This window comes from Pollachius pollachius (assembly GCF_949987615.1).
Source record: "Pollachius pollachius genome assembly, chromosome: 3".
In the NCBI taxonomy this organism is placed as follows: domain Eukaryota; kingdom Metazoa; phylum Chordata; class Actinopteri; order Gadiformes; family Gadidae; genus Pollachius; species Pollachius pollachius.
Window position 1 is genome coordinate 15,469,341 of NC_136936.1, and position 13,919 is coordinate 15,483,259.

Below are 13,919 nucleotides of genomic sequence, written 5' to 3' on the forward strand. Positions count from 1 at the left end.
AGCATGAACTTACGTGTGGCTGCCCGAGCCTCGATGTCCAAGGACAGGTCGCTGAACACCAGCCTGGATGAGGAGCCCGCGGTAGAGGACGCCGAGGTGGATGAAGCGGCCCCCTTCTCCGCGGGGGGCTGTCGAGGGGTGGCCGCCGACCGGGGGATATCGTACAGCCCCTCCTCCTCCTCCACCTCCCCCGTCTCCTGGCCGTTGGCCACCGTCAGGACCTGGGCGCTCTGGCTCAGCGCCAGGGCAGGCAGCTCAGAGTAGTCTTCATGAGGGCGCGGACGAACGTGGTCAAACAGGATTAGCACCACAGACCCGCTAGCACAGAGACCATTAGGTGTTGAAACATCGATCGTGGCAGGATGGTGGTTAGAGTGTGAGCCCAACCTTTCCTTAAGCACTTAATGACTTTCCCTGAGTTGATTGGGATAAAAGCAGGTTAAGAGACTACATTAAAATTTAGGTTATTTAGCAGGCGCTTTTATCCAAAGCAACTTACAATAAGTACATTTGTCGGAAAAAAGAGAAACAATATATCACTGTCAGCACAGTAAAGATATTCATAGAAACAAGTGCCGAGCACTTGCAATTGCTAGGCTATCCTATTCCCCGTACACAACAAAAATAGCTAGGATAAGAACCTACACAATGGCAAGTACTATTTTTAAGTGACAGGATGTACAACACAAATTACTTGCCAGGATGTACAGCATGACTCACTACATAGTAAGACCATTGTATTTCAAAGTGAACACGACATTTCCCCATCAACTGGAGGGCAGTGTACCTGAGACTCTGGCCAGCTGAGGCAGGGAGGCTGTGAGCGCCTGGGCGTGGACGTCATACATGGCCGGGTACATCTGGGGTCGGTCCTGGACGTCGTCACTGAGCGCGTTCCTGGCATTCGACAGAGAACACGTCGGTCAATACACCAGTGGGTCCGATCCACCCGCACCATGGCACAACGTTGTCCCGGTAGGACGGCCTGAGACGACAGGACCTGGTAGAGGGACGGGTCTCACCGTGGGTTGAAGGAGTAGGTCGTAGGGGCGGTCTGCAGGGGGCCCGCGGGCTTCGGGGCCCTGGTCGTGGGGGGCGTTTTCGCCGCCGCAGGCAGGGCCGGAACGGCGGAGGGGAGGTGGACGGGCCGAGAGGACGGTACCATGTAGGCCGACTCCTCGTCGCTCTCGCAGGGCAGCGCTCGCGGCAGCGTCGACGGTCTGCAGGGAGTAGTACAGCGATATGTTCTCCGGACGCAAAACAGTGTTTCATTTTCAATAGAACCTTGTCAGCGTTGCCCAAGTCGATTCATAGGAATGGGGCTACACATGTAAAGTCTCCGTCATTGCCATCCATTAGCACAGCCTTCCAGACATCAATTTGTTCTGCCTACGTAAATGTTGCTCTCGGATGGCTCACGGTTCCCCATTTCTGTGACATTTGTCATGCAGAATTACCATAGCTAGCCACTGCCAGACAGATCCTCTACGACACAAGATATTCAGCGTGCCAGTGTTTCGTTCTTGCTGAATGCTTTAGTAATCATCCTTGTGATTATATGCAACAAAAAATTGAGATTGCGACAGGGTGGCAATCTCCGAAAAAACAGGCAACTTGTGCTTTATTTGGCCACGGTACAATAGATAAATCAACTGGTTTCCAAGGTCCACCAGTGGGGTATATACTAATGAGAGAAAACTGCGGGGGCATGGTGTCATTTTAGAGGAAAACAAATTTGAGAGGAAGGGAAGGCAAAGCAATGCTCAATATTCCTAGAATATGTAAATAAGATGTAATCAAAAGAATGTACTGGATAGCCCACTAAAAGTCAGAGTATCTACATTTGCTCTTTATTTCTCGTTGCTTTATTATTGATCAAGCACTGTGCCTCCTTCACACGCACCATGTTCAACAGCTGGAGGGTGAAAGTGAAACCATGAGGGAGAGGAAGAGAAAGAGGAAAGGCGGGAGACGGGGGAAGTACCTGATGGCGAGGGAGTAGATGGCGTTGGCAGAGGCCGAGGGCTTCACCTTAGAGCTGTCCCCCGCTGCATGGACAAACGCCTGAGGACACAACAGAGACCCTCGGATATCAGACACATGAAGACCATCAACCAACCAACCAAAAGCCCAAAGTGTTCAGAGCAGATTAGCTTAACGTGTGTGCATGCACGCGTGTATATGGCCTCATTCAACCAACAAACCAACCATCACAAACATAAAAACACCTTCAGTTCCTTGTCTTTTCTTACTTACATAGCCATTGAACAAGTGTTTTTTTAGTGGGTTTCCTCTGTGTAAGATATGAGCAAAACCACAGTCAAGAACACAAGTCTGTCAACATTTTGAGGCTTCAGTGAGGTATGGAGACATGTTAGAATGCTCCCCCACCCCCGAACTGAACACCCATTCTGAAGGAGAAACGGGGTGATGGTTTTGACACTCAAACTATAGCCTTACTATAACTCTGTCCCTTTAACCAAATTATATTTTGTATTTAGAGGATTCAAGTATAATGGAGTTACACCTTTTTAATTCAAGTTTAAAATAGTGTAGCGAATAGCAGATCTGCGGATGAGGAACTCTGGGTTTAGTTCCCCTGTTACCCTGCTGCTCTACACCACGCAGTGTAACACTGCCTTGTCATTTGTTGAGGGAGAAAGTAGGAGCGATTCTTCTGGAGCGGCTGATGTACCTTATAACAATACAGCAGAAGCGTTGAGAAATGAGGCCGCACAGATCTTTGAATCGAGATCACGCTTTTAATATGATTAATCATACAGCCCTACATAGAATCTAAACTTTTCAATTCTGAGACAGACCACATTTATATACGGTCCTGACTCAGATCCAGGTCATGCTTCTTGCGTATTATGACCTCCGTGTGACCGATGAGAATTCATGAAACTTTGATGCCACAGTCTGGCGTCCTGTCACCTACAATAGCGCTGGTGTGTTTTCTCTTGTATACTGCAAGTCCTGCGGTGCGATATCGCTTTGCACAACGGTCAAACCACATGAGTTAGTTATTAGTTGTAATCTCATACTATGGAGGCTGGGGTTTCTTCGGAAACATTGACACAGTGCCGTTACCGAGTTAGATGATGAGTGGATCCAAAAGCCACTGCATCAGTGCTGCATCAACTTATAAATTAAACCGTAAACGCAGTCATCTGTGGCTTCCATTCTTACTTCCTGCGGTTGACTTATTCTGTGTTTTCTTTTGCACATGAGGGTCAGGTCAGACTGACAGGTTCACACTGGAATCTGATATTGGCCTCATTGAATGAAAACCCAATGTGAACAGCCAAAACAAAAAAAATTGGATCCCAACAATTTAGCATTAAGACTTGAACGAAGCCCATGTTTGCATGTGGGTGCATGTGTGCATGCAATTTGTGTGAGTGTGTGTGTGTGCGTATGTCATACCAGCTGGTGGTCCAGGCTGAGGGTGCTGGTGTTCCTCAATGGGGTGCTGCTGGCTGCGTTGGCGTCCAGGGTGGAAGGCAAGGCCAGGGGGAGGGAGTGCCTGTTGGAGAGCTCCCGGATCCCACCCCCTCGGACCTCCCCTCCGAGACCTGAGGCCTGGCTGGAGGAGGAGGAAGAGGAGGAGGAGGAAGAGGAGGAAGTGGAGGACGAAGATGAGGAGGAGGAGGCGGACGAGGAAGAGGCGGAGGCCGGGGGCTTGGGGACCGACCGGGAGCCCCAGTCGGCAAGCGGACGGTTGGGGGGCGTCGGGGGATGCTTGTCCCGGGACGCTGGGTCCCCCGGGGTGTGGGGTAAGGGCCTCCTCCCGAGACGGCCGTCGGCGGCCGCCCCGGCGGAGTGGGGGCGGTCCGGGGGAGGCGGAGGGGGGAGGTCCCTCAGCGCTGGGGGTGGGGGGAGGGGCTTGTCCTTGTGGTGGGTCGTGGCCTGCAGGGGGGGAGGGGGGAGAAAGAGCAGCCAGACGAGTGCTTGAGTAGAACCTATTGCAGAATAATGATACGATATTGAATATGGGGAAGCGAGAAAGTGGGGTCCGTACTTTGGTGGAGACCACCGGGCTGGAGGCTCCAGAGGCGTTGGCCGGCCGGTGCTGCAGCAGGTCCAGCCTGGGGGGCACGGGGGGCAGCGAGGCCTGGGGGGTGAGGGACATGGGGGAGGGAGGACGCTCCACCTGCAAGCATAAAGACACAAACAGACACAAGCTATAAGACACACCTCATCTCTGTGAAGTGAGGCTTACAAAAACGTCACGGCCAGCTCCTAACAAATGTAATCAACTGAATTGAATGTCGTCCAAACTCCCGACGTCAGACTCGTACGCTGCTAAACAGACGGACTTTTTAGGACCTTAAAATAGAGTAGTGGTGTGTGAGTGAGAAGCGCCCAGAGGTGGTCTTCCTCTTTCAGTTCAGTTCGACCGAGCTATACGGTCACACGCCGTTGAGCCGTCCTGCACCCAACTGCTGAGCAGGCCACAGCGGAGCACCTGGGGCCTTGGCCAAGACAATTCTAGGAAGAGTACATATAAATAGCTTTCCCTTCCTTTCCATCGTATACATGTGTTATAGGGTTGAGGGGCATGCCTGTGAGAGTCACAACGCAGCATAAAAGAGATTGCAGTGCACCCATCCAAGGCTCACACCTCCAGGGAGCTGAGGAAGCCGCCTTGAAAGACAAGAGATGAAAGACTGTGTGATGATGTGTGAGAGATGTCAAGTTTGCAGCCAAGCCGGGCCGAGAGCCTGAGGCAGGGGAAGAGAAGGGGCTCTAGAGTAGGAAGACAGACAGACAGACAGACAGACAGACAGACAGACAGACAGACAGACAGACAGACAGACAGACAGACAGACAGACAGACAGACAGACAGACAGACAGACAGACAGACAGACAGACAGACAGACAGACAGACAGACAGACAGACAGACAGACAGACAGACAGACAGACAGACAGACAGACAGACAGACAGACAGACAGACAGACAGACAGACAGACAGACAGACAGACAGACAGACAGACAGACAGACAGACAGACAGACAGACAGACAGACAGACAGACAGACAGACAGACAGACAGACAGACAGACAGACAGACAGACAGACAGACAGACAGACAGACAGACAGACAGACAGACAGACAGACAGACAGACAGACAGACAGACAGACAGACAGACAGACAGACAGACAGACGAAGAGAGGAAGAGAAAGAGACAGAGTACAGGGAGAGAGTAACAGCTGCCCCGTTCCCAGAGGTAAGGCCTGCTCTGAGAGGTGTTCATCTCAGAAAGCAGACTAAGCAAGTGTTGTGGCCGTTTACCCATAGTACTCTCCTTATACCTAGAAGTCTGACTCATACTTCTACACAAACCGCCATATATACCTCTGTGATCTAGTAGACACACACACACACACACACACACACACACACACACACACACACACACACACACACACACACACACACACACACACACACACACACACTAAAGAGGAGGGTCTCCTCACCTTGGAGCAGGCCAGTTTGCTCATCATGAGGTGGGGGTCCTCGAGCCGGTCGTCGTCGTCGTCGTCGTAGCAGGGCGAGGGCGCCCCCTCAGCCCCGAACATGCCCCTGCAGCCCCCGTAGGAGATCCCGTAGCCCGCGCCGTTGTCCTTGGGGTCGAAGGGGTCCACCACGATGGGCTCCGTGCCTTTGATTTCGCAGCGGCAAAAAGGGCAGCCCGTCCCTTGGCCCTCTGACTCCTGGGGGGACAGGCAGGGGGAAACATCAGCCGTCCAAGCGGCCTAACGTAGGGCACGGCCATCCATCGAATTTCAATCTCGGTTTCAATTTTAGCAACAAACGATCACAAAACTAAAGTCATCGAGTTTTAGATTTTATTTTTTATATGAAATGTTTTATAGAACCTGCAGAACAGCTGGATACATATCTGTACATTATTTTAGATTTGAGCATTTTCTTTTGGACCATTTTGTGTATTTTTTTTAAAAAAGTGTAAAAAGTGCAAAGTGTTTTTGAGAGAGACATGCTGAATAAATACATCATGTTTTCAAACCAGAGATGGAAATTAACTTTTTTGCCCACCAGCCACTGTGGCAGGTAGATTTAAATATCCACCAGCCACTCATCTTTTTTACCAGCCACTTTTTATAAGCTATATATTTTTTTAATATATGCGGACATTTTAAACAATATAATAGTAACAATAGATAGGAAAAGTGTTTTTCATACACATCATTTTTTCCATCAGAAGTGATTTTTACTGTAAGTAGGCGCTACCAAGGAACTGAGTTGAAAATGTTACACTCTTACCGCATATGATAAACAATACACAGGTATCTGCCATGTTAAGCCATGTTTATTTCAAAGGTGTTACGATGAAAGTTTTGGGGATAATTGATCTATACAAAGTATTTTCAATAAAGAACAAATTGACATATTAACAATAAAACAACATGCATGGCTACACCATCATAAGTCAATAGGAACATTTGTTTTTTCAGTGCACTGGCCTTTTAATTTCTTCAATTCAACCAGATGTATAATGAAATCTGCCCCTATAATGCAACAGATGTATCCTCTTGGTATAGGAAGACTCATGCTCTGCCTATGCATTCAAAATTAAACATTTGAAACAGACCATGAAGAAACAAGAACAAGAAACAATGACCTTAGTGCAAGACACATTGAAAAACGTCAAAAAACATTAATCTATCTATCTATCTATCTATCTATCTATCTATCTATATATAAGAACTCGTTAGTGTATCTGTTTGTGTACATTCGCTATGCACGTTCGCTATGCAGCCCTGCTATTGTGCAACAGCAAAGTAAGGAACTTCGACTTTTTTACTGTTCAATTATTAATGTTGTTTTTGAACGAGTATTGGAATACTCGCTCGGAATATCCAACTAGAGTATTCAAAGCCTTTAAAATGGTATTCGGGACAGCCCTACGGCTTAGCACACACACTTGACATCTGTTTTGACCAGACTGACAGAAAGCAGCTGTTTGCCAAACAAGTGAGCAGAACTCTAAGGTTACCCGACATGCTAGTTTTTCGACAGCAACAAACTATTGCATTAGGCCTAATAGAAAATAAAAAAATAACTTACGTGTAGTGCCATTCGAAGTCTTGAAATGGCCTTCCCTTTTTGGAAATTGCTATCAAAATTCTATCAAGCTGGGCTGTTTTGAGGCTAACGAGCGTCCTCATCGCTGTCGTGGTTTCGGGCGCTGATTTTCCCTTGGCAATTTTCAAAACGTGAAGGTGACTTTTTGAGGACTCGTGGTCCTTCACGACTTCCAATTTTAGGTTTTGTGTCCCACTCACAAAACTATTGGACCTGTGGCCATCCGAAGCATGTTTACGACAGGGAGCACAGAACATTGTCTGGCTCGTCCCGTCAAACACCAGCCAGTCACGGTGTTTGCTTCTTTTTGGGGATGACAGCCGTACTATCATCCGCCACCTGTACCTGGCCTACAATCTCCTCAGCTGTTCTCTTTCCTCCGGTGAGGAAACGCAACATTGCTTTCTCTAGTAGTTCTTTTCTTTATATGTCAATAATTAGCCTAGCATACTATACCGAATGTTGATACCGGCATATTATCTCTATGGTTACCGGTATATTATCCCGGATGTTGATAGTCGCAGTTCAGCAAGAGGCGTAGAAGAAGAAGGGGGCCGGATGTTAACAGTAATGGTTGTGGAACTGTGCAGCGCCGTATGACGAATGTATTAAATATGCAAATTTGAACGGACCTGACTGGAAAGTATTACCCGACACAGTGGCGGGTGAAGTGACACAATTCACCCGCCACCATACAAATCCACCCGCTAATGGCGTGTGGCGCGTGTTAATTTCCATCCCTGTTTCAAACTCAAAAATAAATTAAATTAAATATATTAAAAATAAATGATTTCAATATTGACTAAAATAATCGTGGTTATGATTTTTTCCATAATCGAGCAGCCCTAGCCTAACGTCATCGCTGGACCGCCAGGACATGGACGCATGTAAATTGTGTCCTCATGAGCCGTTGTATTTCCATGCCTGTATTTACTGTGCATCTCGGTTTAATGAAACTTAGGCTGGGCGAAGCCACTTCAGGTCATTTGTTATGGAGGGAAAATGCAAATGTGCAGCAGGACAGCATTCAAGCCAGCGGTTTGCAAGGTAGTTGGCAAGCCTGTGAAAAAAATGATTTATATTCGCCGCGGTTTAACATTTGAGAGCCGGCGGGAATAAGATGAGACTATGCATTCCCAGCCCTTCTGGTCGCACTGTTGGTACGCACATGCAACGGGCATAGGTCATCTCTGACATTTTGAAGTGAGCTGCGGGGTGGGGAACGGCTCGTCAAGTGAGGGGACGATCAGCGAGGCCGAGGGAAACCCTTACCTGCCAGGCGGTGAGGCAGGAGGTGCACATGAGGTGTCCACACGGCTCTATCTTCACGTCCTTGTCGTTCTCCGCACAGATCTTACACAGCTGGAAGGTGGAACCCATCTCACAGTAGAGCTCGTATTGCTCCTGAGGGGGGGGGGGGGAGATAGGGGACACACACACAAAGGCTTTCAGTACCTCCATGCAGAGAAACACTACAATCTATTAAGACAAGATGTGGTTGCTCTAGACCAGCGTTTCTCAACTGGTGGGTCGCGACCCAAAAGTGGGTCGCAGACTCATTTTGAATGGGTCGCGGAGTGTAGGAGAAGAAATAAAATAGCTAAAAATAGTTCCAGTGATAAGGCCATCTGATAAGAGATGAGATTTTAGGTTATTTTTAGTGAGCCGGATAATTTGGATCAGCTCACCAACAAGAGCCGGCTCTTTCGGCTCCCAAACAGCTCTTCAAATGACCACTTATACCTTTTATAATTCAGCCAAATGTAGCCCGTTTTGACATATGATTCCTATGTGTCGGCCTATATATCACTTCAATTACTAAGTTCAGCACTACCTATCTCTGCGAAAGTGGCTTCTCAACTTTGGTCCAGCTCAAGTCCAAGCAGAGGAAGGTTGGACGCTGGACATGACCTGAGAGTAACTCTGTCAAACATCACCCCAGACTTTGAAACTCTTATCAGGAAAAAAGCACATCCCCAACTATCTCATAAGCTTCACTGAATGCTTGTTGAGTAAAAACAATTCGTTTACTAAGCCTACTTGAAGATTATATTTGTGTGATCAGTTATGTATTAGTATTGATTGACCAGTTTCTCATTGCTAGAGAGCTCTGTATGCGGGGATGAAAAAGGTTTTGTTTTTAAGTAAAAAAACATGATGACATTGTGTATGTGTGATAGTGTTTTAGAGAAATAAATTTGCTTGGTTTTAATAAAAATGGGTCGCGACATAATGACCATGAAAAATGTGGGTCCCAAGGCCAGATCAGTTGAGAACCACTGCTCTAGACAAAGACGTTGCTGAAGTTCGGGGTCAGACCCAGTGTGAGAAGCCTTTTTGATGAATGTGGTAACAGGATGACTCAATTAATTGCTTCCTTTTTAGAATAATGAGTCAACTAACACAGAGCCTAACAGTCAACACAGATAAGATCTTGTTCTATTAAAGTATTCAGTCAATGACGCCAACCGCTGAATCATGAATACCTGAAGATCAGAAATGATTCATTGGCAAATAAATGCAAATGTGCCATGGGCAATTTAATAATAACTTTAACATGACCTAGAAACCCTACAAATGCAGTCTTGAGTCATTTCAAAAATTAGCAGTCACGCTCCAGAGCATAATGATGAATGATTTTAATTGGCACTCTTCTGACCTGGGTGACCTTGATGTGGTCCTGAGGGGAAGGCTCGCACAACCCTGTTAGATCTGGGTTTTGGGTCCGTCCATCAGGGAACAAATAGCTACACACACACACACACACACACACACAAACAAACACAAATGTGTGGACGTGATTAAAACAACCATTAGTCTGACAACATCAGACAATGTGTTGCAATACGTCACCATATGGTGCGCACACGCAGGAATAGACAGGAATATAAACAGATCAGAGGGACATGATAGGACCATTTGATGAATGCTTTGTAGATGGAGGCCATGCAGTGTATAAATTAGCATTTGATCAGAGGTTTAGCTGGGCCAACAATAAGGTCAATCAAATGCCGGGCTCAGAGCTGGCCTCCAACTGACCAGCATTACATGGAGATCAATGCAACGCTGGTCTTTTTGACGCAAATTGAAATCGAATGCAAGGCAAAGCGCCTGCGCTCTGCTCAGGGTAATGGCACGGCCACGGTAACCAGCAACATGATACGTCTGGCTCGGTTAGCAACCGACGAGCAGTCTGCACTTAGATACCCCAGACAGAGAGCTGCCTGGTTTAAATAAACAGGACATTTCAGCAAGTGAGCGTGAGGAGTAAAGAAGAGGAAAGCGAGAAGAGGGGAAGTTGGGGGGTTGACGAAGGGAGGCGTTTACAAAAGGGAGAAGATTGCAGTGCGACGCGGTGGTCGCCGTGGTGCGGAGGCGCTGCATTAGACTCACAATCCTTCCCTGAAGCCGTCGATGAGGGCCTGGAAGAGGGGCTTGTTGTGGGGGATGGTCTGCAGGATGTTGCCGTCCGCCGTCACGTACCCGATGGCCCACTGGCCGAGCCGCGTGCAGCTCAGCCGGAAGATGTAACTGTGGGATGAAGACGCAGAGTTCCATGATGTAGACGCTGTATTATACATGACAACCGCGTCACTCACTGAATTTCCACTAAAGCATCCGACCAATTTAACCAAATATTTAAAACCCTGTAAGAGGTGCAGTTTGTATGGTTCAGTTATCGTGCATGTTCTTGATAAAGTATAAGTAGGAGAAGTTGCTGTGACACAGTGCAGGCCAGCTAAACTGGGAAAAACATCAGTGTGTGGGGGTAAATGTGAATGTCATTGAGGGGCACTGGTTTCCACGTGGGAGTATGTCGGGAAACACTAAGAAATGACATCAGCGCCTGGTGCACAATAAAGCCATTGATGCTAGGTGCCAGTACCATGCTGCCCTGGGACACACACACACACACACACACACACACACACACACACACACACACACACACACACACACACACACACACACACACACACACACACACACACACACACACACACACACACACACACACACACACACACACACACCTGGCCCATGAAAGTGGTTTCAAGACCCAACTAGTGCAGTCGGTTACGGAAATTAAATAAAACAAATGTATGTCCGGGTGAGTTGTGTGTGCACTGTTGGTTTTGTTTTCATCCAAATGATAACATTTACACACGGACGTCCGAGTCAACCAAGCAAGGGGACAGTCAGCTCGGGATCAAACTAGCTACCTTTGGGTTACAAGTCAATATTCTCTACAGGGTATGCCGCAGATTGCCGTCTGCCGGGGGGGGGGGGGGGCGCAGACGGCAAACTGCGGGCTTCTTGTATCTAGAATCTTTTACAAGATTCTAGATACAAGAAGAAATTATTTTAAGATCTCTTTTTTGGACAACGACGTAGTTAAGGTGGCAGATGTCGATTGCTTAGGCGGCCGCCTAAGATGTAAAGTGCTATGGTAACAAGGTAAGCTATGGGACACACAGAGTCACTCGCATCGACAGCACTGGTCATCGGGAGGTCATGAAATATCAGGACCAGTGTTGTGACAATACGCTAATCTGGTTTGCCATGTGGGTTATGTGTGTGTGCGCGTCTGTGTGTCATTTGAGTCTGACCTGCCGGGCTTGTGGATGAACTTCTGCAGCCGCGCTTTGACCTCGTCGTAGGTGAGGAAGGCCATGTACCCCGGGTGAGTCACCGCCAAGCTGTTCCAGTTCCGTAGCAGGGAAGACCACGGCTGTACACACACACACACACACACACACACACACACACACACACACACACACACACACACACACACACACACACACACACACACACACACACACACACACACACACACAAACACACACAATCAGAGTGGTTGAGTACTCATGGCTATGGCAGTGAAATCAGATTGTTGAGAAACTGAATCATGGATGACGGTTAAAACAACCGCCAGTAGCATTTATTATCCAACATGTGAGCAAGCTTGACTGGGTGATGTTGGTGGCAGGAGGAGGGGGTCAAACCAAGCAGAACTAAAATCACTTTCAAGGCCTCATTATTTATACAGACACTACTAGAACCATGTCATACAAAATGAGCCAATTGTAATCACCCCTCCCTCCCAAGAGGCTATTGGTTCTAATTTTGTATTTAAGTAGGTTCCTGATGCTTTCGTAATGTGTAATGCGTCTTAAAACAGCATTTAACCTTTCAGCACAAGTCAAGTGTTTCCCTGGGGATCGCTTTTTAAAAAGCACTTTCTGGGAATGCATTAGTGTCAATAATAAAAGTCCTGATTCTCAAGGCGAACGACGAAAGACTCCACCGCCGCAGACAGCGCTGCGCTCTGGTTGGGTTACAAAGAGGAAATAACACCCACAGGCTAGCCCTGTAAACCAAGTGCCGAGGCCACCCGAATCAAGTGAGAAGTTTTAAATACACACGTTAATGGGACCAGGACACGTTGATGCATGAGCCCGAGTCCTCATATATCGGTCCTGATTGACAGTCACTTCATACCGAGGATTAACGAAGGACTCAATTCAGACAGAGATGACAAAAACAGGGCATGTCTAGGACTTTGAGGAAAGATAGACCAAAATAGGGCTGTCGAGCATCATTTCATTCAGTGGGGGACGGATGTGTAAGAAACATTACTGTGGACCTATCATCTGTGTAACCTACAATAAGCCCATATTCTGACAATGGCTTCATCGTCATTATCACAGTATCATGACATTACAGTCTTCATTATGGAACAAGGAAAAAAGGGCTAATACAAAAGACATTTCACAATTACCAGTGCTATAGCCTGCAGTGGAAGAGGAGAGATGGTGGCTGATAAACATTCACCCTAATCTAGCTTTCCTCTCTATCTGTCCTATCCTCTCCCCTTCCGTTTCCCACTTCCTCTGCATGCTGATCATTATAGTGACCTTGATAGAGAATGCCTTGCTGCATATGCACACTGATAAACACTTTCCCCCTTAGCACACACACACACACACACACACACACACACACACCTCGTGTGTAACATATTCATGATATGAATATGTAAATCATCGTTAGTTATAAAATACTGAAAACTGAGCCTAACACGCTTTGCAAAATCAATATACAGGTATTGAGAAGCTATTCCGGTAATTGTGACTGTGACAAAGATGACTGGTTGTTGTCGAAAGAAATTACATTTCAAAAACCGAGCCAACTTCCTCCAAAAATTGCAAGCAAAAAAAAATAACGAAAGACTGATACTTTTACATCATCCTCCCCGCTGACAATGCAAGTCATTGAACTTCCTCTTGACGAGTTCACAGTGAGCCCACAGAAGATGAGGGTGATAAGCTGAACTTCATGACATGTAGCTCAAATTTAATCTCTCTTTCGCTCAGGTGCCTACCTGAAACAGTCTGGTGAAAATGTCAAACTCGAAGACAGAGATGTAGTCGTTGCAGGTGAGGTCTATGGTGGACTTGAGGGCCATGGCCTCCAGGCCTGAGCTGATGGGATGGAACTCGTGGAGCGACTGGCGGAACACCTTCCAGGGCACTATGGTCCTACAAAACACACACACACACACACACACACACACACACACACACACACACACACACACACACACACACACACACACACACACACACACACACACACACACACACACACACACACAGTAGTAAAGACGAAGCACAATAGACACATACTATAGAACACTATTAGAATGTTAGCTTACAGAATGATTATTGAAAACAAAATAAAACTATGAAGGTAACAAGCTACGCGTTGACATGGTTCTACACACTGCGACGCA

At 47.2% G+C, this 13,919-nt stretch overlaps 1 protein-coding gene across 1 annotated transcript in view; it reads right to left on the reverse strand.

The window, feature by feature from the left end:
• The window catches only part of cbl (Cbl proto-oncogene, E3 ubiquitin protein ligase), a 34,878-nt gene that overhangs the window by 4,183 nt on the left and 16,776 nt on the right, over positions 1 to 13,919 (reverse strand). The window contains exons 4-15 of the mRNA XM_079733212.1: positions 13,509 to 13,665; positions 11,731 to 11,852; positions 10,514 to 10,651; positions 9,780 to 9,867; positions 8,393 to 8,524; positions 5,491 to 5,727; positions 4,025 to 4,156; positions 3,430 to 3,912; positions 1,985 to 2,064; positions 1,023 to 1,220; positions 788 to 897; positions 14 to 265 (exon numbers count right to left, since the gene is read on the reverse strand). Coding sequence (XP_079589338.1) covers positions 14 to 265; positions 788 to 897; positions 1,023 to 1,220; positions 1,985 to 2,064; positions 3,430 to 3,912; positions 4,025 to 4,156; positions 5,491 to 5,727; positions 8,393 to 8,524; positions 9,780 to 9,867; positions 10,514 to 10,651; positions 11,731 to 11,852; positions 13,509 to 13,665 — 2,129 coding nt within the window. The remainder of the gene's footprint in view (positions 1 to 13; positions 266 to 787; positions 898 to 1,022; positions 1,221 to 1,984; positions 2,065 to 3,429; positions 3,913 to 4,024; positions 4,157 to 5,490; positions 5,728 to 8,392; positions 8,525 to 9,779; positions 9,868 to 10,513; positions 10,652 to 11,730; positions 11,853 to 13,508; positions 13,666 to 13,919) is intronic.